We start from the raw sequence: 25413 nt of genomic DNA on the forward strand, positions 1-25413 counted from the left end.
CAGCTGACAGCAGCCAGGTTATAAAAGGCGTGTAAATGCCGTGTGACCTGCAAAAGCATGTGTACGTGTTCATGTTTACTTGAAAGTGAGTTTGTTTTTAAATATTTTAGACAGTAAGTGTATATTGATAGCTCTCTAATTGCTCTTGGAGGATATAAGAAATTGCTGCGTTTAATCCTTTTAGGGAGTATTGTCACAGAAGGGGCCAGGGCAGAGCTGTACTCTCCCCAAGGAGTTTGAGGGGACCTGCCCTTGCTGGGAGGCTGAGACACTGCTGGAAATTCTTTAGGAGCTGTCAGCTCCTGGCTTCTTGTGATCTGAGCCCATTCTCTGGAGCAGAGGGGCAGGGGCAGTAACTAGCTGAAGGCTGGGAGGATTTAGAAATGGGTGGAGGAATTTTGTTACATTGGAGTAAACAGGTCAGCCTTATTCAGGTTATGGCTTGTTTTTCTACAGAATTGCAAAGTGTTTCCAGTTGTGCAGATTATTTTCAATATTTCCAGCACTGTGTGGTTTAGTTTACAAAAAAATTTTAAGTTTGAGAATAATTTATTGAACTGTAGCCAAAGGGAAAAAAAAGTCAACCATGATCTCCATCTCAAAAATAATCTCTCTTAATGTTTCAGTATAATTGCGCACACACACACACACACACACACACACACACACGGTGATATGTATTATGACGGGGTTAATGTGGGGTCCTAACTAGTGTGGATGCACCAAGGAAGGGTCCTTAACCTACTTGGAGAGAAAGGGACAGGAAGGGAGGAAGTTGAGGGCTGAAGGACAGGTTGAGGGTGGTTGGAATAAGAGGGAAAGAAGGGACAAGGTGAAGGCCGAGAGGTCAGAGGGGTGTACACTTTGTAAGAACTGAAAGAGTGCTGCCAGGGGGAGTGCTGAACTGTGAGGGGCCGGTCAGGATGAGGGCTCTGTGGAGGGGTGATGCTGAAGAGGTGGCCCGAGGTCCAATCCTTGTGGTCTCATACAGCGGGGTGAGGTGTTTGGACTGTCTCAAGAGTAAGGGACAAACATGAAAAGGCTCTTAGGCAAAGGGATGAGGCATTCTGATTGTGCTTTCTTGAAAAGATGGTGCTAGAAAGTGCAATATCCTGGGTAAGAGATGGTAGTGGCCAGAAGGGGAGTGTTCGCAGTAGAGAGAGAGTGACTCAGAGAGGAAGCGTATGTGACATGAACTCTGTGTCAGTTGGATGTGGCGAAGAACAGGAGTGGGCCGAGGTCTGGATTTCCACTGAGGGTGCCTGGAGCATGGGTGCCAGTGCTTTCCATTGGACTAGGAAACCTGGGGGGAGGGGCAGTTCGGGGGAGGACGACGTGTGGTACTGTGGGGACATCTGAGTGCAGAGCCCAGCCGGCAGTTGGACATCTAGGCAAATGGTACTTTGGAGCTCAGAAAAGAGGCTGGGGCTGGAGACCTAGGTTCACGTTACCAGTGTAAAGAGAGTGAGTGAAACTGTGAGGGTTAGTGAGATGGTAGCTTGGGGAAAGTGTGTGGAGTGGATAGCTTCAGATACTCAGCATCCTTGTGGGCAGAAATAGGCAGGGGACAGAGAATGACAGTTTAAAAGTCGCCGGTGACTCTGCTGCAGACTGAGAGGTAGGCGACGAAGGCTCCAGTGTCCTCCGTCAGCCTCAGCTGCTGGTTGCCTCTGGCGGCTGAGCGTGAGCCTCGCATTGAAGAGATTGGTGTCGCTCGTCTGGCTTAGGCTTCGTGTTCTGCACCGGCTGACAGCCGTCTCGCGGCAGGACTGAAGATGGAGTAGCAGACGCACTGATGTGGTGGGGGTCTGGGCTCAGACAAGGAAAGGGGCCCTGGTTCCATGTTGACAGGTAGGAAGCAGGGCGGGGGGGCACTGGTTCAGTCAGGTGCCTGTGGTGTGCTATGGATTGGGATATTCTGACTGCCAGTAAAAGAATCCTGGTTTCAGTTTGGGTTAAATGTTCACATAACGTGCGCTACATCTAGGAACCTGCCAAGGAGGCAGATCGTAGGCACAGCGTGATCAGAAGCAGCGCAGGTTCTCCTGAGGCCAGTTCTTCTTGCGGTCATAAGGTCTCTTTGCACAGTAACTCAGCTGCCAGTGGCTGCTGGCTCTTGTTCTCATGCTCGCGTGCAGCAGGAGAGACCGAGAGATGGCGCTGTCGGGACCTGGAGCAGAAGTGCTTCCTCACCATCAGCCAGCCAGCCCTCCCAGGCCCCTCGGGACTGGTGAGCCTCTCTAGGGGAATGCTGTGTGCTAACAGGCCGCAGATGAACTTCCCTCCCCTCCGTGACGAGACAGTGGTCAGAGTCCCGCCAAGTACGGGTCTGGGAAGGAAGAGGGGACGCCTGCACAAAGCTGTTCTGTTGGGAAGGAGGAGGGGAGAGGTGACTGCTGGCCCAGCGGCCGTGACCAGCCTTCTGGTTCCCTGTGTGTGAATGAATTGGGATGATTCCGTAAATTATGTGGTTTTTAGAAAGACCTCAAAACATTTTCCAGGTTTTAAATATTCTTCAAAGATGATTTTAATGGTTATATGGTATATTCTATCTTAACAAATCTTAATAGTATTTAGTATATACTATTCTAAGCACTTCATAGTTATTGATTTAAACTTCATATAACTGGCTGCTGTTCCCATTTTGAGATGAGAAACTGAAGTTGAAGAGCTGTGCAGAGCTGGGGTTCAGACCTCGGCAGCGCTCCTAGCTACTTGCCTGTGCAGTAGTAGAGAAACAGGATGGTTTATTTAGCCGGTCGCTTACTTACACATGCTCAGGTAGCGCCCACTTTTTTGCAGGCAAAGAATGCTGCCGTGTGCGTCTTGGTACACAGATGTTTGTCTTGGGATTGTTTGGTCAACACGCGCCTCTTGTTAAGGCTCTTGCTCTGTAGCGCTCAGCTGCTTTCCACAAAAACTATGACACTTGAACTCTGCTGGCTGGGGCTTTCTGGGAGCGACGGTCACTGGCGCTCACCCACTGGTTTTGTATCACGTGGAGAAGCGAGCAGCGCGATGTAGCGCAGAAGCAGGCTGCAGCCAGCAGAAGACGGACTTGAGGCGCTGCTCCATCTCCTGGTAGCTGTGGCACCTTGGGCACACCAGTCTTCAGCGGCCTGAACACTGCAGGATTCTTATCCTGCTGGCTTCCCGGGGCTGAGAGACTGACTGAAATCCTGTGGATGAAAACTCTTGATGAACTATAAAGCTTCAAACTGATTGAATGTATTCTTATGTTCACTTAGGTTGATATACCGTTTATGCCTTTGCTAATCTGGAATAGAAGAAGAGAGAAAAGTTTCCTTATTAGGTAGTTTTTGTTTGATTTGCTTTACTGTGGATGACATTTTCAACAGATTAGTTGGTGGTTCCTCTTAATGCATGCGTCCACTCATTGATGAATGGGGTTGTAGGGATTTCACTAGGTGGGTTTATCCTCAGTAGGATTTTCTTTTTCGAGCTGTAAGGTTTTGTTTCTCTCTGTGTGTGTGTTTTGGCAGTGAATCGTCCGTATACCGTCATTCATGGTTGTCTTTTCCTCTTGGACATTTTGGGTGCAGGTTCGAGGGGTTGGGTCCGACCATAATTGTCTGTCCAACAACGGTGATGCATCAGTGGGTGAAGGAATTTCACACGTGGTGGCCTCCATTCAGAGTGGCAGTTCTGCATGAAACCGGGTCCTTTACCCACAAAAAGGTAACATTACAATACTTCAATACCTTTTTCCCTGTTTTTGTTTTAAAACCTTCCATTTTACCTGACGGTTGTTGCTTTGATCTGTTTCTTTCTCAGATGTATGTTCTGATGTTTCTTCCATGCACTTGTTGTTCTTGATTCATTTTAGAACTCTTTATTTTCAGAACAGTTGTGAATGTAGGCTTTATCATTCTAACAGCCCATGGTGATGACAAGACATGTTCTTGTCCAGTGAAACACAAGCCTGATACCCTGAGTGGGACCAGAATCAAGGGCCTTATGCAGTAGTTAACTGGCTGGATTTGAGGCATTACTGGCTTTAAACAGTTTTAGGAAAGTAGGTACAAAGTGTAATTAGTGTTTTAATCAGTAAAGGCATTTGTTAACATGCTTTTAAAATGTGTTTTTAATGAGCAAAAGAACACCCTGCCATTTTGACATTTTCGTTATTTGTATTATTGCCTTTTAGTTAATTAAGTTGCTTTTTGTTCTCTGAATCCTTGATTGCCATTTAAGTATAATCACTGTTCTTTGAAGGTGGCATTTCTTCACTTAACTTGTTTTAGCCGCATCATCAAAAAGGAACATTATCGTCTGTTCTTCTATGGGTAGCATAGATAGCTTGTATTATGCTTTTTAAATTCTCATTTCTGTCTATCATCTAGACTGCAAACTCTGCAGAGTGGAGACTATGTCTTCATCATTGTTGTATCCCAAGTGCCCCTATAGCTGAATAGATGATAATTACACATTTCCACTGGGGTTTGCAGGTTACTCTGTAGATGAGCAGTGGCAGTTTGTTATGAGTTCTTTGCTGATTTTCATAGCTCTTGAGTGAGGTCTTCGTGCCCCCATGAAAGCAGTGCCAGCTGAGAGGGCTGGTGAATGTTTGCCTTGCTGAGTTAAGTGCATGTGAGCCACTAAGCTCCAATGTCTTTGTAATTCTGCCAAGACCCCCTTTCCTCCAAATTCCTGTTTGTTCATGATCATGAGTAAGCAGAGCTTTTGATAGAAGTGAAACAGGAGTATCTATAATTTGGTAGCTCAAGTTTGGTGAGGTGGAATCTTGCTTTTACTAGCTGTTGTTGAAACCAGCTGACTTTGCCCTGAATTTTAAATGATAAATGGAAAACAGGTGAGTTGAAATAATTAACGAAGTGAGGTAAACGCTGCAGTTTTTAAAAAGTGGTTTTTTTAGCAGCATGATAATAAGTTTCAATCATTTTTCTAGTCAAGCTAAATTGTTGTAACTATCTTGTTATCACCCTTGTAAAATATTTTTGATTCCTTCTTTCACTTCTTTGTCTTTTGACGTTTCTTAATGTTCTGTACTGCAGAATCCTGTACCAGAATTCTTTAGTTGATGGCGTATCTTTAAGAAGCACATTTTCCACACGTTCCTCTTTATCCGTTTATTTTCTTTGGCGCTTTTTCTATTACACCTTTGCCGTATCATGGCCCACTTGTATTTCCTCTGTTAGCCTGAAAAGCAGCCTTCGTGCAAGCGAAATGCACTGACTAATGAATGGAAATGGGATTGACAGGGTGGGATGATTTTGGAGAATGGCATTCTATCCTGTATACTATCATGTAAGAATTGAATCGCCAGTCTATGTCTGACGCAGGATACAGCATGCTTGGGATTGGTGCATGGGGATGACCCACTGAGATGTTATGGGGAGGGAGGTGGGAGGGGGGTTCATGTTTGGGAACACATGTAAGAATTAAAGATTTTAAAATTTAAAAAAAAATTAAAAAAAATAAAAAGAAAAAAAAAGAAATGGGATTGACATTGATTGGTCAGTGCCTCTGTTGAGGAGGCTTGCTTCCTTCACTTGCTTGGAGGGCAAACAGAACCTTAAAGAACGGATTATTCACCTTTTTACAGTGATCTGCACCTTCTGAGGTGTCTGGTTGTGCACAGATATTTGCATACATATAGTTGTTTATAGTTTTTCCAGTACTTAATGCTTTACCGAGGACTTTAATTTGAAAGTTTCTTACTTAAGTTTTGAGGAAAAGTAAGGAGGCTTGTGTTTTTACTCTGACCCTTAACTCTTTGTATAGTTCCTTTTCCATTATAAAGTGTCTCATATCCCTAAAGATGTAAGTTGTTACGCAAAAGATTGAAAAGGTGTTCTTCTGTATCTTTCAAACCGTACTATCCACTTAGAAACACAGTCTGTTACTAATGTTAGTATCAGTTTATTGTTTGTGATGATAGCATCTTGAATATGCGTTACTTCCTCCACACAGACCTTGTTTCCAATCCTGGAAACAAAAGTCCTTGTGTCTGAACATCTCCGAGATCAGAGCTGTGGCTTCTGGATTGAAGCCCTGAGCAGCATCTGACCCTCTGCTCTTTCCTTCCGTATTTGTACAGACCGTGCTTACCACCGTGCGCACTTGCTGGCTCACAGGCGAATGCTAAATTGGAGTGGAGACTACATCTCTCAGTCACACTTGAGACCTCCTGCTCGTGCTGCTCGTCCTCTGAGCCAGCGTTTGATGTCTAACTTCCTCGCCATTGTAGGCTGAAATTTCTCTCTTCCATGGGGAGACATTCTGTGCCCCCTGGCTGTCCTGTCTAAATAAAACGGCAGCACTCTGGTATAGGGACATTCAGTGCTGGGGAAACAGGGAAGGGAAGAGAATTTCTCTTTGGGAAGCTTAACAATGTAATAATGCCAGAATTATTATTCTTATTCAGTAGATTGTTCTTATTTTTCTAAAGATTTGTTGTAACTGGCAGATGTTAAACTTTGAAAAATTTTAGTTTTTCATTTAGAGAATAAATATCGAATGATCAAACAATTTCTAATGGAGCTTATCTGTCATTTTTCTTCCCTCAGTTGCCTTTTGGCTTCCCACCTCTCTCACCATGTGGTCCTGTATTACCTTTGTTAATATTCTCTTTGGTTGACAGCATAATTTTGAATTATCAAATGAATACTCAGCAACCATGCAAAAAAAAATATGTGGCCAATATTTTCAGTCAAATGATCAAATCAGATAAGATTTTCAGGCTCTGAATCTCCTTTAATGGTCAGTTGAAATCTCATTTACTAGGAACCTAGGGTTTTCCTTTTCTCCTTATGTCTTATGATCCCCTTTTCTAATGGAGAGAAACTTGATACATAAGTTGATTAACCTTTATTTGTTGAGTAACTGTAAATACAGTATTGTAGGTGTGTGATGTTACTTGGGTTGCAAAAAATGGATATGATGTTGCTAATTGGCGTTGGAAAACTAAGCATTTTCTTGGGGAAAGAAAATACATGAAAAGATAATAAAAGGAGATAGTTTTATAATACTTACAGCTCACAGCAGGTGGTGGCATCTTTAGCACCGTGTTGTATAGTTTATTTAATTATTAAGTACCCTTTTTTCAATTTGTTGGAAGATGTTTAGTGAGAAATGTCTTGGTTAAATTCTGAAACAGTTGTCACTTTAAAGCTCTCACCTTTCCCTGCTTTGTAAGACATGGTAATACTGTGGAATAGTTTTGCTATTAATAGCTCACAGAGGTTTATGATTCTGATCCATTTATGATATCTATGACATTTAGAGCTGTAGGGTTAGGAAACGCAGCAGTGGCATAAAGATGTAAAGGCATAGATTCTACAATCACCAGGCCGGGGCTTGACTCTGGGATCTGCCATTTCATAGCTTTGTGAGCTGGGGCCAGTTGCTCAGCTTTGCTGAGCCTTGTTTGAACTCCTGAAAATGGGTATTTTTTTTAGTAATTTTTTGAGAGTTTGTTGGGTTCATATAGGTGAACAATAAACTTAGTGTGCTCCCCAGCATATAATGTTTACTCAGGTAATTCCTACTGTTGAAAACAAAGAATATGGTAGGCCTCTTCATCCCAATACTTGAGAAAAGGCATTCTGGTGTTTCTGATTGATTCAGTGTAATTATACTTGAGATAGAAAGTTCACACTCACTTTATCAAAAATATTCCCAGTCCTTCACATGTAGACCTTTTTCGCCCTGTGTCTAGGTACGTTGGCTCCCAAAGGACGCGGTGAAACAGTGCTGAAACTCTTCCGTGGGAAAGGCAGGGTGTGAGCAGAGAGCGGGCCACACGGGGATGGCCACCTGGCGCCACTGCCGTCACGTGCTCTTTCAAAGGCCCGTCTTCCGAAGCGCTAGCACGGGAAGTCTCGGCTGTTCAAAAAGCTGGGAGTCAAGAAAAAGCATAACTAAAGCAGGAAAGGACCGCGCGGCCCCTCAGGCACCCTGAATGTTTCAGGTCCACTGCGAGTGGACACAGAGCGCTGCGAGTCCCTGTTAGCCTTGGAGACGCGTGCACGCCTGGTGCGAGACGCTCGCTCGTTCCGTAAGGGACAGTGTAAGATTAGGTTGCCGGGGCCCTTTGTTTCTTCATTGTCAGCACAAACCCGTGTTTATTAGGGATTTGGCTTGAAGGGAACTTTAATTAATTGCAGGTGCGGTCGCCTGTGCCTGGGCAGCGCCGGGCTGTTTGCGGAGAGTGGCCTTCGCGTGCCTTGCTCCTCCCCGCTCCCCCTGCTGCCTGACAGTGTGATTTATGTCTGCTGGTTTCCACCAGCCCACTGTTTGCCCTCTAGGAGGGATTGGCCTCCTGAGCCTCCATAATGACAGCAGCACTTTCACAGACATCTTCTAATGGCAACAGCGCTGCATTCAGTGAGTCAGGCTAATTGCAGATGTACCCTATTAATTGCAAAAACTAGGAGAGGTTACATATTTTACAAGCTTTTAATTTGGAAACCGCCCGAGATGATTTGTCTTAAGTGTTTGGATAGAGACCTCCGTAATATTCAACAATTCAGCATTATTGAAACTCCGGTCTAGGCAGTTACAGAATTCTGAGATTGAATCAGGTGAAAACAAATAGTCTTAGATGTGTTTTTACCCAGTGGCTGTTAAGTGGAGGTTATATTTTCAATGCAGACGTTCAGCAAATTTCTTACTCTTTTTACAAAAGCATCTTTGATTCTTACTCATCATCACACATCTTTCTGAATATGGTAGAAAATTTGTATTTCTCTTAGCTATAGCTTAAATCACAGAATTTTCCAAATAAATTTCAGTTCTTGGACATGCCCATGAAGCTAAGCATCACCCTGGTGGTGTGTAACTGGGGGGCTTGGTGTCCCAGTTTAACTGTGGTACAGGGATGTCCAGAATCCAGTTCAGGGTGGTGTTCTTGGAGTGTAGTGGAATGACGGTGGGGAGTGGGTGAATTCCAAGGCCGTGAACAAGTGGACCCACGTGGGCAGGGTTTGGCTGTGATGCAGTGGACATTTTATACGCGTGAGTGGTAATTTCACTTCGGCCGTTGTTGTTCTGCTCTCCCGTTTCTCTCTGTGCGCACAGCTCCGTGCCTGGAACTCACAGCACAGGACGCGGCGGTGTGTCCATCTGCTGCTGCCCCTCACCGCCTGCTTCTTGGTTCCTAGCAGCCACTGCTCTCCCAGGAGGAGGGAGATGGGGAGAGAGTTGCGATGGCTGCCTGCTCAGAGTTCCAGTGGAAAATTAAGATGCAGAGGAGCTGTTGCAGTCACCTCCGGCTTCTGACTCAGCCAGAGGTGGGATCTCAGCGCCGGTGGGATGAGCGCAAGGTGGAGCAGTGTATCTCTGGACAGCTTGTCTGTCTTCCCTGGACACTCGCTGCCATGGTGGGGCCCGAGGCCATGGATAGCATTGTGGTTAGGGAGAGCTGGGTGGAGGCAAGGCAGTGTATTCATCATAAGGTACCAAAAAAAAAGTCAGGAAATGGTTAAGTCGGTGTGGCCTCTGTGCAGTTCTGTGCAGGGACTGAAGCTCGTGAATAGGGAGAAGGCACAGCGGTGTCATATTGGTGATCCAGCTCTCACTCGCAGAGCCTTCACTAGCACCAGGTGTTACAGCTCTGACCGCTGAAGTTCCGGGTGAGCCCTGAGGTGTGTCTGGTATAAGACAGTTTCTCTCTTTTTCTCTTTCAAAATTTTCTTGGTCAGTGTTACACCCTTTATATTCTATTGAATTAAAAAATATTCTAATTCTTGTTTATTAAGATGATAATTTTGGAGGTGTTGAGTTTATAAAATTTATATGATTATGATCATATGAATAACTGTATTGGTTTTCCTAATGTTTAGCGGTTCTACTCCCGTGATGCCTTATTCGCTTAATATAGGGCTGAATTTTTATTAAAGGAATGACTCTCTAGTGAGGGGTGCCTGTGAGTATGTTGCTTCTGTCAGTTTTGCCAGTCTTCTTGTTCTGTGTTTGGAGCCATTTAAATCACAGAGTTGATACCCACTTTGCTGATAAAACCCTTGGGTCTGGTAGACGTCTGCTGGGAACAGTTTAACGTTGTTTTCAGGTCTTTAGGTACGGTCTGATCGGTGTGTCAGGCTTCAGATGGCATTGACTTGTTTCTAGTAGACGTCTGCTGGGAACAGTTTGCATTGTTTTCAGGTATTCGGGTGCGGGTCTGATCGGTGTGTCTCGCTTTTCTCGGGTCCGTTTGGTGTCTTGTTCATGTCTAGTGGGCGTCCTCTGTCAGGCTTCAGATGGCGCTAAATTCCGCACTGCGTGGCTGCTGTTTCCATGCCCATTGCCTCTGTGTGACTGACGTGTCTCACGCTGCCATGTTAGTCTCTTCTTCAGGCTGACTTTACAGAGGTCTCTCTCTTTTGGGGTCTTTTCAAAGAGCTGTTTACACTTTTTCTTTTTCAGTTCTGCGAAGTTTTGTCCTTAAGCGTCACTGATTTTTGTTTTTATCTGGCTGTCTCACTGTCCCTTTTTCACCTCTTGCTGTGGCTGCTTGGTTTGATTTCAGCCTCAGGGGGGTGTGAGGAATGAGGACCTTGGTGTGGCCTGAGGCTCTGCTAAGAGTTGGCAGGAGGAGCTCACTGATGGTGAGCCTCGGGCCCTTTGTCCCTGACTGTAAACTTCAAGTTGCCTGTGGTCTTCCTCTCTCTCCTAATGTGGATTCTGAGGAGCAGGGGCCGCGCCCCCCAGGTTCTGTTTGCATTTCCTTGGCGTCTCTTTAACAGTTCCTGTGTGCTTGGTTCCCAGTGCCAGTCTGGGGTGGGCCAGACTCTCCTAGTGGAAAATGTCACTGCCGTCAGCCCACTGTCACATGGCAACCCCAAAATAAATGTTAGGTCTGAAGTTTAGTTTTTTAAGTTTAGTCGCTCAGTCGTGTCTGACTCTTTGCAGCCCCATGGACTGTAGCCCAGCAGGCTCCTCCATCCACGGGATTTCTCCAGGCAGGAGCACTGGAGTGGGGTGCCATCGCCTTCTCCAGTTAGGTCTGAAACCACCTGTCTGCTGCCTGTTCCTGTCTTTGCCTGACAGTGGTTTGATAGTCCTGCAGTCTGCTGCTTTTCTGATATTTGTGCCGAAGACACATGATGAAACGACCATTATCAGGGCTCCCCAGTGTTAAAGAATCTGCGTGCCAAGTAGGAGACCCGAGTTCTGTCCCTGGGTTGGGAAGATTTCCTGGAAAAGGAAACGGCAAGCCACTCCAATACTCTTGCTTGGGGAATCCCATGGACAGAGGAGCCCGATGGGCTGCAGTCCATGGGGTCAGGAAAGAGTTGGACACGACTTAGTGACTGAACGGCGGCAGCAGCTGTTAATCAGAAAATGGGCTTACATCTTGGCAAGTGTACGTTAGCCTGTTTTCTGTCATGATAAAGAACTGAACCCACGTACAGCCCTTCCTACCCTTGGATAGGGATTTTTTTTCAGTGCACTCTTAGTTTTCCCTGTTCTCACTGTTGGTCGTTACACTGGACTTGCAGCAATGCGACAATAGATCCTTTATGTATATATTATATATAAATATAGGTATATGATCTGTGTTTTAGACCCTTTTAGCAGTTTCATTAGTATTTAAAACAATATTTTAATGTTTAATTATTTTACTATTTTAATGTTTAATATTGCTGTAATAATTTAAGATTGGTAAGTATATTACATGTAATCTTCCCTTAAAAATATTTTCTTTCACAGTTAAGTAAGAGGCAGTGTTGCCTAAAGCTTAGGCTCTGGAGTCGGCTTCTTTGTTACACTCAAATCCCGCTCCGCCACTTCCCAGCTCTGTGACCTGATAATATTATTTATTCTCTAAGCCACAGTTCTATCTTCTGGAAGTTGGGGTCAGTAAGGACCCCCGTCCTTTCACAGAGGTGCTGTGAGCTCCCCGTCTGTGCTGAGCCCTGGGTGGGGAGCTCTGCTGTCCACTCCAGTGCAGAGTGTGGAGTCCTCAGCCCCCTCCTCCCACCAGGCAAAGGGACCACACTCTTATAGTGGCAGCACCCCTGCACCAGCTGGATGGAGCCTACCGTTGCTAGGCCGTCTCCTGCTAGTTTATTTTTTGTCCTTGACTGTCTAAAGTTGGAATGTACTTTTTTTCTGGCAAGCATGACTGCTAATTTGGGATCACTGCAGAATTCCAGAATCTTTGCTTTCTCCTTAGAATTATGGGAAGGTTTTCCCTTTGCTCTCTGACATTTTTAGTGTTGCAGAAAAGATATTCAACACAGGTAGAGTCCTTTTCTTCTGAAGGGAACCTTTTTAAAACATCTGTCTTGTTCTGATTAGAAGCTGCAGCATCTCTCTTGCTTGTTTTGTTTTTGGAATTCAGACATCTAGCCGGTATGTGTCTAGGTGTGTGGCTTTTCCAGCGTGTCTGCCTGGTACTCAGGAGTGTTTCGCTCCATGGGCTCGAGTCTCTCCTCAGAATTCTTTGGTATCATTTTAAACAATCACTTCTTTTAATCCCTTGTACTCTGTCCTCTTTGAATCCACGTTACACATCATTAGAGCTTCTGGGTTTGTCCTTCTTGTTCCCTTGACTTTTCCTTCATTTTCTTGCTTTCATTTTAAAATCATAAATCATTTTTTATCTACCTTGTTGTTTTAAGTTTAATATGAAAGTGAAAAGTGAAAGTGAAGTTGCTCAGTCATGTCTGACTCTTTGTGACCCCATGGATGGTAGCCTGCCAGGCTTCTCCATCCATGGGATTTTCCAGGCAAGAATACTGGAGTGGTTTGCCATTTCCTTTTCCAGGGGATCCAACCCAGGTCTCCCATACTGTGGGCAGACTCTTTACTGTCTGAGACACCAGGGAAGCCCAGTTTAATATGGAAGGAAGTTTAATATGGATTAACATAAAGGATGTTTTGGAAAAATAAAATTTGGGCAAGTGTTTACATGTTACATCTTTTTCTGGTTTTCTTTGACTCTCTTCCCCCATAATAGGGAATATATTATCAGCATTTACAACTTACAGATTAATGAAACATAAAGTAGATTTCCAGTCTGATACTACATAACTAGGTTGTATGTATGATGGTTATGTACATGTTTATAAAGTGCCTTAGACTGTATCATGGTTGAAAGGTTGACTTTAAGAGTCATGCTTGGGATAGGAAGGGGAGGGAGGCTTAAGAAGGAGGGGGTGTGTGTGTGTGTATACACATATATGTCTATATGTAAAATTATGGCTGATTCACATTGTGTGGCAGAAACCAACACAACATGTAAAGCAATTATCCTCCAATTAAAAAAAAAAAGAATTGAAAAACAGTCATGTTCATTTAACTTATTTAAAAGTGGCTTTGCCGTTTTGTCATCGTTTTAGGAGAGACTAGTTCGAGACATTGCTCATTGTCACGGGATTTTGATCACTTCTTACTCCTACATTCGACTGATGCAGGATGATATTAGCAGGCACGACTGGCACTACGTGATCCTGGACGAGGGACACAAAATTCGGAATCCAAATGCTGCCATCACCCTTGCTTGCAAACAGGTGTGACCTCTTATAACAAGGGGGTATCCAGGTGGATATTTCATTGAGAATAAACTCTCTGCTTTTAATAACACACTTAGGGAATCTCTCCTTATGCTTTTGCATAAGGAGTTTGAAATACATGTTTTGCCTTTAATGCTGAACACTTTTTGTTCTTACCCTTAGTCATGTTTTCTCAGATTCTGATTGTTATTACTGAGTGTCTCTTGTACAGATCAGTTGTTAGAGTGTAACTACATCCAACTCTAGTCCATAGTCTTCAACTTGAACAATAAGAAAAATTCTTCCATATATATATATACATTATCTATGTATATATATTTTTATCTATGTGTAATTGAAGAATTGAAGTTACATAAAATGTCTGCATTTTAGAGGAGACCAAAATGACACGCAGTTGTGTTAAATGACAGGTCGTATGGCAGTGTTTTGGGGTAGGGCTGGTGATCATGTGTTAAAAGGTGAATTTAATAGAAAAGTGCTTTCTTTCCTGTGTTAGTTCCGCACGCCTCATCGCATCATCCTGTCTGGCTCACCGATGCAGAATAACCTGCGCGAGCTGTGGTCTCTCTTTGACTTCATCTTCCCAGGAAAGCTGGGTACATTGCCTGTGTTCATGGAGCAGTTCTCAGTCCCCATCACCATGGGGGGGTATTCAAACGCCTCCCCAGTACAGGTAATGTATTGGGCAGGTAACACTTCTGGCATTTTAATACTTAAAACAGTCTTACTAAATACTGTACTTTGTAGCCAGGTCTTTCAGAATGTAAGGCGAATGGCCCAGCTTATAAAAATCACAGTTATTTTTGCTCAAAAGCACATAATTTTCCAAATAAGCTTTTAAAAAATCATATAAAATATTCAAGAGCAGTCAGGTTTATGAGACAAGAGTGAATTCGTTCTGGACAGCATATAATGGTGCAGATTGGGGAAGTGCGTCTTATAAACTAGTGTAAAAGCTTAGAAAAGGGGAAACCAGGAAAGATTGAAGAAGGCATATATCCTGATTCTGGGAAAACAGGCTGGAAAGGGTGGAGCGTTCCAGGTTAGAGCAACTTTTTGCATGCAGCTACTCTGTATGGCCACGGGCAATGAAGAGACATGCTCGACTCAACTGGAGATGCTCGTGGGGGAGTTCCAGGAAAGCTGTGGATGCTGGCAGTGGGGTCCTGAGGGGAGGCAGAAATGCTTAGGCAGGGAAAAGCCACTGAAGGTGTCTGAGCAGGAGGCTGGGAACAGCTGTGCTCGAAGGGTCACTCAGGCTGCAGGAAGTGGTGGGAGAGAGGCTGGCTTTAAGGGACCTGCTCAGTTGTTGGGAGTGAGGGTAAGGAGAGCCTGGACCTGGTTGTGGGTGGTGGTCCTGAGAAAAGAAGGTGGAGAGCAAGAGTCCCAGGTGGCGCTTTCTAGACAGAACAAACAAGATGTGGAGGTGTATAAGGAAACTGATAAAGGAAATTGGCGGGGGGAGACCAGGCGAGCTCTGCTGCAGCTGACCCCTGAGGTTTCAGGCCTGGGTGACTGACAGTGGGATTGTCACACACAGAAACATCGGGCCAACTGGAGGGCAGTTTGCGGCATTTAGGGGCAGAGTCTCTGCACAGCCCTCAGGTGGGGCCTGTACCTGCCAGGTTATAACAGAAATAAAGCCTGCCACCAAAAGAGGTGGTCACATATTTTGAAATATTAAAACTAGAAAAAGGATATTAGATCTTTAAAACTGGAGGACTATCGAAAACCATTTTAATACCTTTAAAATTTTGAGATTAAATGAGTTTTGATCTTCAGTTAACTTTTATAAGAGTTCTCTTCCTCCATTGAGCCCCCATTATCCTTTAGGTATCCTGATTTTTGTTTTTTTTTTTCCTAACTTTTTATTTTGGGATAATTTCAAACTTAAGAGAAAGTTGCAAGAATTGTAAAAAGAACCCCTGTACCCTCTTCACCCAAATTCCCTGGTCTTTAGCATTTCGCTGACATTTTGCCATGTTTGCTGTATTTCTCCTTCCCACCCTCTCCCCTACCTCTCACACACACACACACACACACACAGACACGGAGTTTATCTTTTTTTCTGAATCTTGCAAGTTGCAGACACTATACCCCTTTCCTCTACATCCTTCAGTTGTGTTTACTAAGAACAGAGATGTCTTACATAACCGTAGTGTAAACAGGAGTGTAAATCAGGAGACAGGTTGCAGCAGTGATGTAATTCTGTTATTTAATCTGTGTGTCGTTCACGTTGTGTCGGTTTCCCAGTAATTCCCATGTCTCCGGTTTCCTTTCATCTGACCTGGTTCCTCTAATCTTTCTTTTGCCTGCATGACTTGACATCTTTGAAGACTACAGGCTTATTATTTTGTGGAATGTTCTTTACCTTGGGTTTGTCTTTCCTTTCTTCATGATTGGAATCAGGTTACACATTATTGGCAAGAATATCCCAGAAATGACGTTTCTTAGAGTTCTGTTCCTGTCTGGAGGCACATGCTGTGGGCTTATCCCTTCGCTGGTGGTGGTCTGATTACTTGGGTAGGGTGATGAGTGTGCCAGATTTCTAAACTCTTTGAAGTTGCCTCTTCTTCTCTATAGTTGATAAGTCAGGGGGGAATACTTTGAGATGATGTAAATACAGTCTTGTTTCTTCCTTGAAGTCTTTGTTTCAGAAGTTTGTGCACTTGACTTTTTTTCCTTTTTCAGATTGTAAAGTCCTTGGGAGCAAGGGTGTTGCTATTATTTGCTGCTCCTTTTTGTTTAAGATCATCAGTTCAGTTCAGTCACTCAGTCGTGTTGGACTCTTTGTGACCCCATGGACTGCAACACGCCAGGCTTCCCTGTCCATCACCAACTCCTGGAGCTTGCTCAAACTCATGTCCATCGAGTTGGTGATGCCATAGTTGCCATTCTTGGGTAGCTCAGACGGTAAACAACTCACCTGCCAATGCAGGAGACATAAGAGAAACGGGTTTGATCCCTGGGTCGGGAAGATCCTCTGGAGGAGGGTATGGTAACCCACTCCAGTATTCTTGCCTGGAGAATCCCATGGACAGAGGACCCTGCGGGCTACAATCCATAGCGTTTCTAAGAGTTGGACATGACTGAATCGGTTTAGCACGCATACAGACTTGAGTGAGGTGTTCTTAGGATGTTTTGAAGTGTTTTCTTTTCTACCATGTTAATTTTTTAACATGAATTTTTCTGTATTAATGTATTATGGTCAAGCTCCTTTTATTGTTCATTTTGCCGGTAACTTGTTTAAGCTTTGGTTGGAGATTTTCTTGTTCCATTACCTGATACACAGTAGGTTGCTAAGCCTATGTAGATTTTTTTTAAGTATCAATAATTTATTGAAGTCTTTGTTTGCCTTTAAGTAAATGGTAGGGGGTGTGGTTTCCTGCGCTGTGGGGCTTTGTTTTTCTCTGGACTCTTAATGCCCATCTCCTGTGGCCAAGCTCCATTACAGAGCCATATGCTGCATTTTAGGCTGCAGTGACCTTTCATTTCTGGGATCATAGGGCTTTCCTTGAATTTACGCTCCGAATCTCCTGTGGGCAGTAATCTCTGCTTATTATCTGCTGTTTCCCTTGCTGCGGCATTTCCCTAGAGTTAGTGTTTGATCTTCAGTTTTGTGAAGTAGCAGCCCCTTTGTGGTCATTGGAGAATATAAGATTATAAACTGAAAGCAGTTTTTTCCCTGCGCTGGGGTGGGGTCAAGCACTGAATAAATCTCTACTTTAGGGTTTAAGTATATAACAGTAATTAAATAGAGGTGGAAGAGGGCACAAAATTTCCTGGTTGCTCTTTTGTACATTTTTGGTTAATGAGAAGTTTTTTTTATTTGTTTTTACTGATCATCTTATGAAAGCTATTGCATCTTGGAGTGTATGGAACTTAAATTTTTCCAAATCATTTTCCAGTAGTTTTGTACAACCATTGATCATTCTTTTTTTAAAAGGAATTTAAACTTTGGAATCACTTGTGAGGTAAGAGCAAATGCATTCCTTAGGCAGAGTAATTGTTTCCCCTTCTCTCTTTCTAAAGGTTAAAACTGCTTATAAGTGTGCGTGTGTCTTACGAGATACCATAAATCCATACCTGCTGCGGAGAATGAAGTCGGATGTCAAAATGAGCCTTTCTTTGCCAGATAAAAACGAACAGGTCTGTAAAACCAGGCGTTATCAAAACCTTGCTAAAGCACGATGTGCCTGCCATTCCTTCTGCTTTTTGCATGCAGAACTGGTGGTGCTAACGGGGGTGGCTGCTGGTGCTGCGGGGCGGGTGGGCCTGCTGTATGCACCTCCCTGTGACATGTGAACCTTCTGGGCTCAGGAGTGACTGGAAGGCGAGAAGAGGTGGCCACTGTGCATGCTCTTTCAGGGAGTTTTTCCCCTTGGATTTTGGAGCATCTAAGACATGGAGCACTGACCTGATGAGGATGAGTAGGTTTTTGGATCTAGTACAAAGAGGGAAGGGTTGTCCTGGAGCTCACGTAGGGACCTGTTGGATAAAGAAAAATAACCACAGGTGGCAGATGAAGTGCTGATAGATTATTTTTGAGACTGATGATTAGGAAATCAGGCCTGATAGCTTCAGTTTCTGTTTTTATTGTTTTTGTTGGATTAAAAAAAAAATCTTTTATTTATTTTAATTGGAGGATGATTACTTTACAATATTGTGATGGTTTTTGCCATACATCAACATGAATCAGAGGTTGAGACCGAGGCGGTGGCGTGGAGTGCTGGGCGCAGTTGGCCAGAAGGGTCAAGAAACCAGTCTGGTAATCCTGTGTGTGGCTTAGAACTCAGGAAAGGGGGCGCCAAGCAATGTTTTGGAGCCTGGTCGGGCTTGCTGAAGTGAGGGGCTTGCAAGCTGAGAGGGTCTGAGCCCTTGGAGGCTGGCATGGAGGAAGGGCTGTGGACCTGGTCCTGAGCTTCCTTGGGAGCAGGAAGCCAGGCTTCAGAGACTCAGAGACAGTGGGGTGGGGACCATGGGGCATGGGGATCACGAGGTGGGGAGATGATGGAAATGGAGGGGCTGTGAAGGAGGGTCCTGGTCATTGTTCAGCTCTAAGGTATATTTTTGTTTTGTTTTGTTTTGAATGAGAGGCACGTTGTAAAAGTTGTGTACATCATGCTTGTTTTGATTAGTTGACTGTTATTTTAGTTATATTGTACTGTTAAATTTTTTTAAGTCTTTTTTAAAATTCTTCCCCTAGGTCTTATTTTGCCGTCTTACAGATGAACAACATAAAGTCTACCAAAATTTCATAGATTCCAAAGAAGTTTACAGGATTCTCAATGGAGAGATGCAGGTCAGCCAAATGATACTAACAGAAGCTGGAGAGAAAGAACTGTGGACCAGGGGGCACGGCGGGGTGGGGAGGGAGCCTGGTACCAGTCAGAGAGTCACGGTCGTTGCCGTCTTGAAGCCCTTCCGGAAGCCAGCTGCACGCAGTCTGAGGATGCTGCCTTTTTATCCGTGCTGCAGCACTGTTCCATCTGAACCCAGAGCCACGTGGTCTAGTTGGGGGGTCCTGCAGGGATTACCAGTCCTATGCAGAACGTCGGGAGCAGCCCAGGGCTGCTGGGTACACGGAAGAAGAGTTATTATTATGCCTTTTTGTATAAGTAATAGTGTTTTAGTTATTGGCCATACTCAGCAATATATGTGGGTAAATGTCTCTTTATTAAGCCTACGTAGTAATTTTATCATCAGCTTTAGTCAGAAGCTCCATGTAAACTCTTCAGCTTCTTTGTGCTTCAGTCTCTTAAAGTGTGAACTGTAATTTTATTTATTTAACATGTAAAATTCCTTAGTCTTTGGTTTGTCCTCTTTGGAGGTGCAGCTGAGGAGCAGGGGACGCTCTGAAATTCACTGTCCTGCCCCTACACGGAGGCAGATGGGGATGAATACGGGTGACAAGGCTGCTTGAGTCCCATGATATCTACATGTTTTTTCTTCCAGATTGTCATTTTTGTTCTTTTGACCATCTCTTAACAGTTCATTTCATCTGTCATTGGCATCTGTAGGGGTTTTTAAACCATTCACATTTATTCCTCTCCTGTATCTCCCCTGACTTACCTTCACGTGCCTCCAAGTTGTGAAGCCTTAGGTGGGTAGGATCAGCACTGTCCAGGGGAGAGAGAATACAAGCCATATGTGTGATTTTAAATTTTCTAATGGTCACATTAAAAAAGGTGAAAAGCGTAACAGGTGCAGTCAGCTTTAATAGTATATTTTATTTAACCTGGCATATCTAAAATGTCATTTTAGTATGTAATCAAGAATTTTAAATTACTGGACATTTTACTCTTCTTTTTTTGTGCTGAGTCTTCGGAATCGGGTATTTCACTTCGCAGCGCATCTTCGTTTGGACCTGCCACGCTGCATGTGCTCAGTGGCCACGTGTGGCTCATGACTGCTGTGTTGGGCAGCAGAGATCTCAAGGAAGAAAGATCAGTTACAGATGACTCTGGGGAGTGCTGACGGTGCTTCTGCTTTGTTCAGCTCGTGTGTTATCATACTCTTGGATTATTGCTCAATTTGTGGTCTGTCTTTTCCATTTGAACTTTTGTACTGGTGAGTGTGACTTGAGTCACGGGCTGAAAGCTGTAGAAGGTGCCTGCTTGCTTGCAGGTGGCTGAGTGGGCGCTTTCTCTGGGCCTCCCCAGCCCTCTAGTGAGCCATCCCACACATTGTTGCCATCTGTGTCTTTTCCATGTGGCATGTTTTGTGATATACTTCAACCTCTGACTCACACAGTAAACTATAGAACTTCTAGTGAGGTTCTTAGGAGTGTAATACTTAAATGCCTTTGCTAAATTACATGGCAGATTTCCCTAAATTTAGTCACTCAGTTCAGTTCAGTTGCTCAGTCATGTCCGACTCTTTGTGACCCCATGAACCGCAGCACGCCAGACCTCCCTGTCCATCACCAACTTCTGGAGTCCACCCAAACTCACTTCCATTGAGTCGGTGTTGCCATCCAACCATCTCATCCTGTGTCGTCCCCTTCTCCTGCCCTCAATCTTTCCCAGCATCAGGGTCTTTTCAAATGAGTCAGCTCTTTGCATCAGGTGGCCAAAGTATTGGAGTTTCAGCTTCAACATCAGTCCTTCCAATGAACACCCAGGACTGATCTCCTTTAGGATGGGCTGGTTGGATCTCCTTGCAGTCCAAGGGACTCTCAAGAGTCTTTTCCAACACCACAGTTCAAAAGCGTCAGTTCTTCAATGCTCAGCTTTCTTTATAGTCCAACTCTCACATCCATACATGACTACTGGAAAAACCATAGCCCTGACTAGACGGACCTTTGTTGACAAAGTAATGTCTCTGCTTTTTAATATGCTGTCTAGGTTGGTCATAACTTTCCTTCCAAGGAGTAGGCATCTTTTAACTTCATGGCTGCAGTCACCATTTGCAGTGATTTTGGAGCCTCAAAAAATAGAGTCTGACACTGTTTCCACTGTTTCCCCATCTCTTTGCCATGAAGTGATAGAACCAGATGCCATGGTCTTAGTTTTCTGAATGTTGAGCTTTAAGCCAACTTTTTCAGTCTCCTCTTTCACTTTCATCGAGAGGCTCTTTAGTTCTTCACTTTTTGCCATAAGGGTGGTGTCATCTGCATATCTGAGGTTATTGATATTTCTCCCAGCAGTCTTGATTCCAGCTTGTGCTTCATCCAGCCCAGCGTTTCTTATGATGTACTCTGCATATAAGTTAAATAAGCAGGGTGACAATATACAGCCTTGATGTACTCCTTTTCCTGTTTGGAACCTCTCAATCATATCCAGCTCCTTGAGACCCCATGGACTGTAATCTGCCAGGCTCCTCTGTCCATGAAATTCTCCAGGCAAGAATACTGGAGTGAGTTACTATTCCATTCTCCAGGGGCTCTTGCTATAACCCAGGGACTGGACCCAGGTCTCCTGCATTGCAAGCAGAGTCTTTACTATCTGAGCCACCAGGGAAGCCCAGATTTCTGTTGAGAATGGGCATGATATTTCTTATTTATGTTTAAAATATGAACCAATTTTTTATGCACTGTGAACTGCATGCCTCTTTTTTAGAGGGAGAATCATCAGCAATTGAATATGACCCCATTAGATATGTTTGTTCCAACAGGACTTTCTGTTTTTAGAGAACTTGCCCTGTCAGGAAAAGATGTGTAAAGGTTCTTCTGCTGTGATTGGGGAGAAAACTAAAAAGCTGATGAAGGATTACTTCTTAATCTGTGTTATGTATTGAACAGCCTGCTTCCTTTTCTTCTTGAGTGAATATTATTTTCCGTGGGGTGATCTGAGTGGACATAATTCTTTTGTACCATAGATTTTCTCTGGACTCGTAGCCCTAAGAAAAATCTGCAACCACCCTGATCTCTTTTCTGGAGGCCCCAAGAGTCTTAAAGGCGCCCCAGACGAGGAGCTAGGGGAAGATGAGTTTGGATACTGGAAACGTTCCGGGAAAATGATAGTTGTCGAGTCCTTGCTGAAAATATGGCACAAGCAGGGCCAACGAGTGCTGCTGTTTTCTCAGTCCAGACAGGTGCGTATGCAAGCCTCATTCAAGAAGCAAGTGGTTCTTTGTGACTTATAACCAATAAAAAAAAAGAGGGCTATGGTTTAAAATGATCTACCCACTGATACTGAAGTGGCAGGCTGCAGAGCTCTCCTGGAGGTGGATCTTTCTCTAGAGTTGGTGCCCAGAAGTTGCCTTTTTTAAAAAGAGACGGTATTGCCATGTGATTTTGGGGTGCAGGGGAGTTTTGTCTGAACTCAGATGTCTTGCCTTTTACAAAATCTGTAAGAACAGTATGGAAATACCAAAAATACTCCTGTAGTAGTTTTATTTATCCACCTCGAACCAAGAAACCCTTTTAGTTTAAGCCTGTTGGGGAAGGTGTGCTCCTGTTTGCATGAGTGTTGCATACTCACCGGAGGCGCACCTCTGGTTTTTAGACCCTTACGTCCTCCACCGCTTCTCCCTAACAGATGTTGGACGTCCTTGAAGTGTTCCTCAGAGCCCAGAAGTATTCTTACCTCAAGATGGATGGCACCACGGCGATAGCTTCCAGACAGCCACTGATCGCAAGATACAATGAGGTGATGGTGGACAGGGCCGTGAAGCCGCGTGGTGCCGCGGTGCGGAGGGGACGGTGGGAGAGGTCTGCACCCACAGCGCCTGCGTCTGGGATTGGGCAGCTGTTAACTCGATGCGTTTCTGGGTTAATGGGATGTGTATGTGTGTTTAAACAAAGAATGTGTATTCCTTCTTAAAAATCCAGTTTTCAAACATTGATACTGTAAATGCTATGAAAAGCAGAAGCTGTGAGTTGGCATCTTGACTGACCAAAGGTCTCTGCGGCGTAACCCAGTGCTTGCACTGCAGCCAGGCTTCCATGCATAGAGTGTGTGAGGGCTGCGGTGGCAGCGGTGTGGACTGAGTGTCGTGTGTCTCACCCCCAGGACACGTCCGTGTTTGTGTTTCTTCTGACCACTCGCGTGGGTGGCCTAGGAGTCAACCTGACGGGTGCAAACCGCGTCATCATCTATGACCCCGACTGGAACCCAAGCACAGACACGCAGGTCTGTTTATTTTCTTAAAGCAGTGTGTTGATGACATGCTGTCTGGTGGCTTACCTGCAGGAGCAGCCCTCCATGCCGTGTTCGCCTCCGCTTAGAGCTCACATCCTGGCTATGTCTCATCTTCCGCTTGGAGGGAGGGTCTTCTCAGCATATCTGCAGCCCGCACTAGACCTGTGTGCAGAGAAGACGTGGGAGGAAACTGGCAGAGCTGGCTTGGTCTGTTTTGTCGCCTGCCTGTTTGTGTTCCTTAACAGGTGGAGGATGTAAATGAGGTATTTAGCCTCATTAGCCAAAGCTCTAATTTGGGGAGTGGAAGGAAGTGACTGGCTGTTAGTCAGCGCTTGTTGCTGAGAAGGGCCCTTGTTGAGCTGCATTTCTCTGCTGTGTCCTGGAGAAGGAAATGGCAGCCCACTCCAGCACTCTTGCCTGGAAAATCCCATGGGCAGAGGAGCCTGTTAAGCTACAGTCCATGGGGTCACAAAGAGTCGGACGCGACTGAGCGACTTCCCTCTCTTTGTTTGGTGGTCTTCTCTGCTGCAGGCCCGGGAGCGCGCGTGGAGGATCGGCCAGAAAAAGCAAGTGACGGTGTACAGGCTCCTCACCGCAGGCACCATTGAGGAAAAGATTTACCACCGGTCAGTGCACACAGCCGCGCCCCTGGGCCAGAGCTGCCTCCAGGCCGTGGGTGCGAGCGAGGGTGGGGTGGGGGGGGACCTGCTGCCAGGGTTTGGAGCAGGGGGTTTTTAAGAAGTGTTACTTCAAGAAATCTTGCCATCTCAGAGAAATAGTTGCTGTAACTTGAGAGATGTATGTGTTTTTTTTTATAATTTCTTGTATTTTTTTTCTTTCTCATTAAAATAAGCTTGGCTTATTGTGTGTGTGTATGTTTTTTAATATTTTTGAGTCTGATTGTTTTTAACCTTATTAATAAACAGTTGCTGTAAGTTTAGAATCCTGAGGTGCAGCTGAACATTGTTTCATACCAGCTTAATTTTTATCTTTTTAGACAAATCTTCAAGCAGTTTTTGACAAACAGAGTGCTAAAAGATCCGAAGCAGAGACGCTTTTTCAAGTCCAATGACCTTTATGAGCTGTTTACTCTGAGCAGCCCTGACACATCCCAGAGCACGGAAACGAGCGCTATCTTTGCAGGTATTTTATCCCATGAGATAATCCAACCTGAAGTCATGAGATGGTAGGGCTTCCGCAGTGTGGCGTTAGCGTGCTTTCTCTTTCATAGGAACTGGTTCAGATGTTCAGACACCCAGACGCCATTTAAAAAGAAGACTTCAGCAGGCCTGTGGAACAGACCCGAATGTCCCAGTGGGCAGACAGTTCCCTGATGGTAAGACGTCTGCAAATGCCGCCGTCTCATCTGAAGAGAGACCTGCAGCACCAGGCAGCGAAGTGCGTGCAGGAACTTCTGACCAAGGTGTTCCTTTGAAAGACGCCCTTCAGACACCTCATAGTCTGACCAGCAGTGAGAGGCTTGGAGAAGAGGCAGATGCAGTCTCCAGACCACGGGAGTCCTTAGTGATTCATGAAAACGGGGACAGTTCAGATTCTCCAAGAATCAGCAGAACGTGCGGGACGTCTGGTGAGGAAAGCATCAGTGAAAAGGAGAGTCTTTCTGATAAAAGAGAAAGCTGGCAGGTTCAGAGAGAGCCTCTTTGGGAGAACGAGCAAACGGAAAATAATTGTTATAAACACAAGTCGAAAATGAAACATCATGTGGCAGAAGAGGCCAGGGAGAAACACCTGAGGTCGAATCAAAAGCCAGAGAGCTCTAAGCACCGCAGAGACGCCAAGTTTGAGGGAACTCGAATTCCACACCTGGTGAAGAAGAGGCAGTACCGGAGGCGAGACAGTGAAAACGAGAGCGAGGCCAAGGAGCGCAGCCACGACGACTACGTCCTGGAGAAGCTTTTCAGAAAGTCAGGTACTCCTTTTGCTGAACTTGCCACGGGTATGCCAGGAATAGAACCGAGGGGCTGCTTCTGTGGGAGCAGGCATCCCTGACAGGGCGGAGTGCGCACTCAACTGGAAGTATTTTTCCTTCTAGAAGTCAGATTGGAAGTATTCCAACACTTTGAGAAATAATCTTACTTGTTCGTGTGTGTTTGGCTGTGCTGGGTCTCCTTGCTGTGCAGGCTGCTCTCTCGCTGTGGTGAGCGGGGCCTTCTCTCTGGCTGTGGTGAGCAGGGCCTTCTCTCTGGCTGTGGTGAGCGGGGGCTGCTCTCTGGCTGTGGTGAGCGGGGCCTTCTCTCTCTGGCTGTGGTGAGCAGGGCCTTCTCTCTCTGGCTGTGGTGAGCAGGGGCTGCTCTCTGGCTGTG

The 25413-nt window shown here is 44.9% G+C and overlaps 1 protein-coding gene across 1 annotated transcript in view; it reads left to right on the plus strand.

The window, feature by feature from the left end:
* The window catches only part of ERCC6 (ERCC excision repair 6, chromatin remodeling factor), a 68518-nt gene that overhangs the window by 38689 nt on the left and 4416 nt on the right, over positions 1 to 25413 (plus strand). The window contains exons 8-18 of the mRNA XM_068982357.1: positions 3564 to 3699; positions 13332 to 13502; positions 14002 to 14178; positions 17538 to 17654; positions 18712 to 18807; positions 21825 to 22040; positions 22487 to 22597; positions 22961 to 23080; positions 23621 to 23715; positions 24087 to 24232; positions 24321 to 25019. Coding sequence (XP_068838458.1) covers positions 3564 to 3699; positions 13332 to 13502; positions 14002 to 14178; positions 17538 to 17654; positions 18712 to 18807; positions 21825 to 22040; positions 22487 to 22597; positions 22961 to 23080; positions 23621 to 23715; positions 24087 to 24232; positions 24321 to 25019 — 2084 coding nt within the window. The remainder of the gene's footprint in view (positions 1 to 3563; positions 3700 to 13331; positions 13503 to 14001; positions 14179 to 17537; positions 17655 to 18711; positions 18808 to 21824; positions 22041 to 22486; positions 22598 to 22960; positions 23081 to 23620; positions 23716 to 24086; positions 24233 to 24320; positions 25020 to 25413) is intronic.

Source organism: Capricornis sumatraensis, chromosome 10, assembly GCF_032405125.1.
Source record: "Capricornis sumatraensis isolate serow.1 chromosome 10, serow.2, whole genome shotgun sequence".
Classification (NCBI taxonomy): domain Eukaryota; kingdom Metazoa; phylum Chordata; class Mammalia; order Artiodactyla; family Bovidae; genus Capricornis; species Capricornis sumatraensis.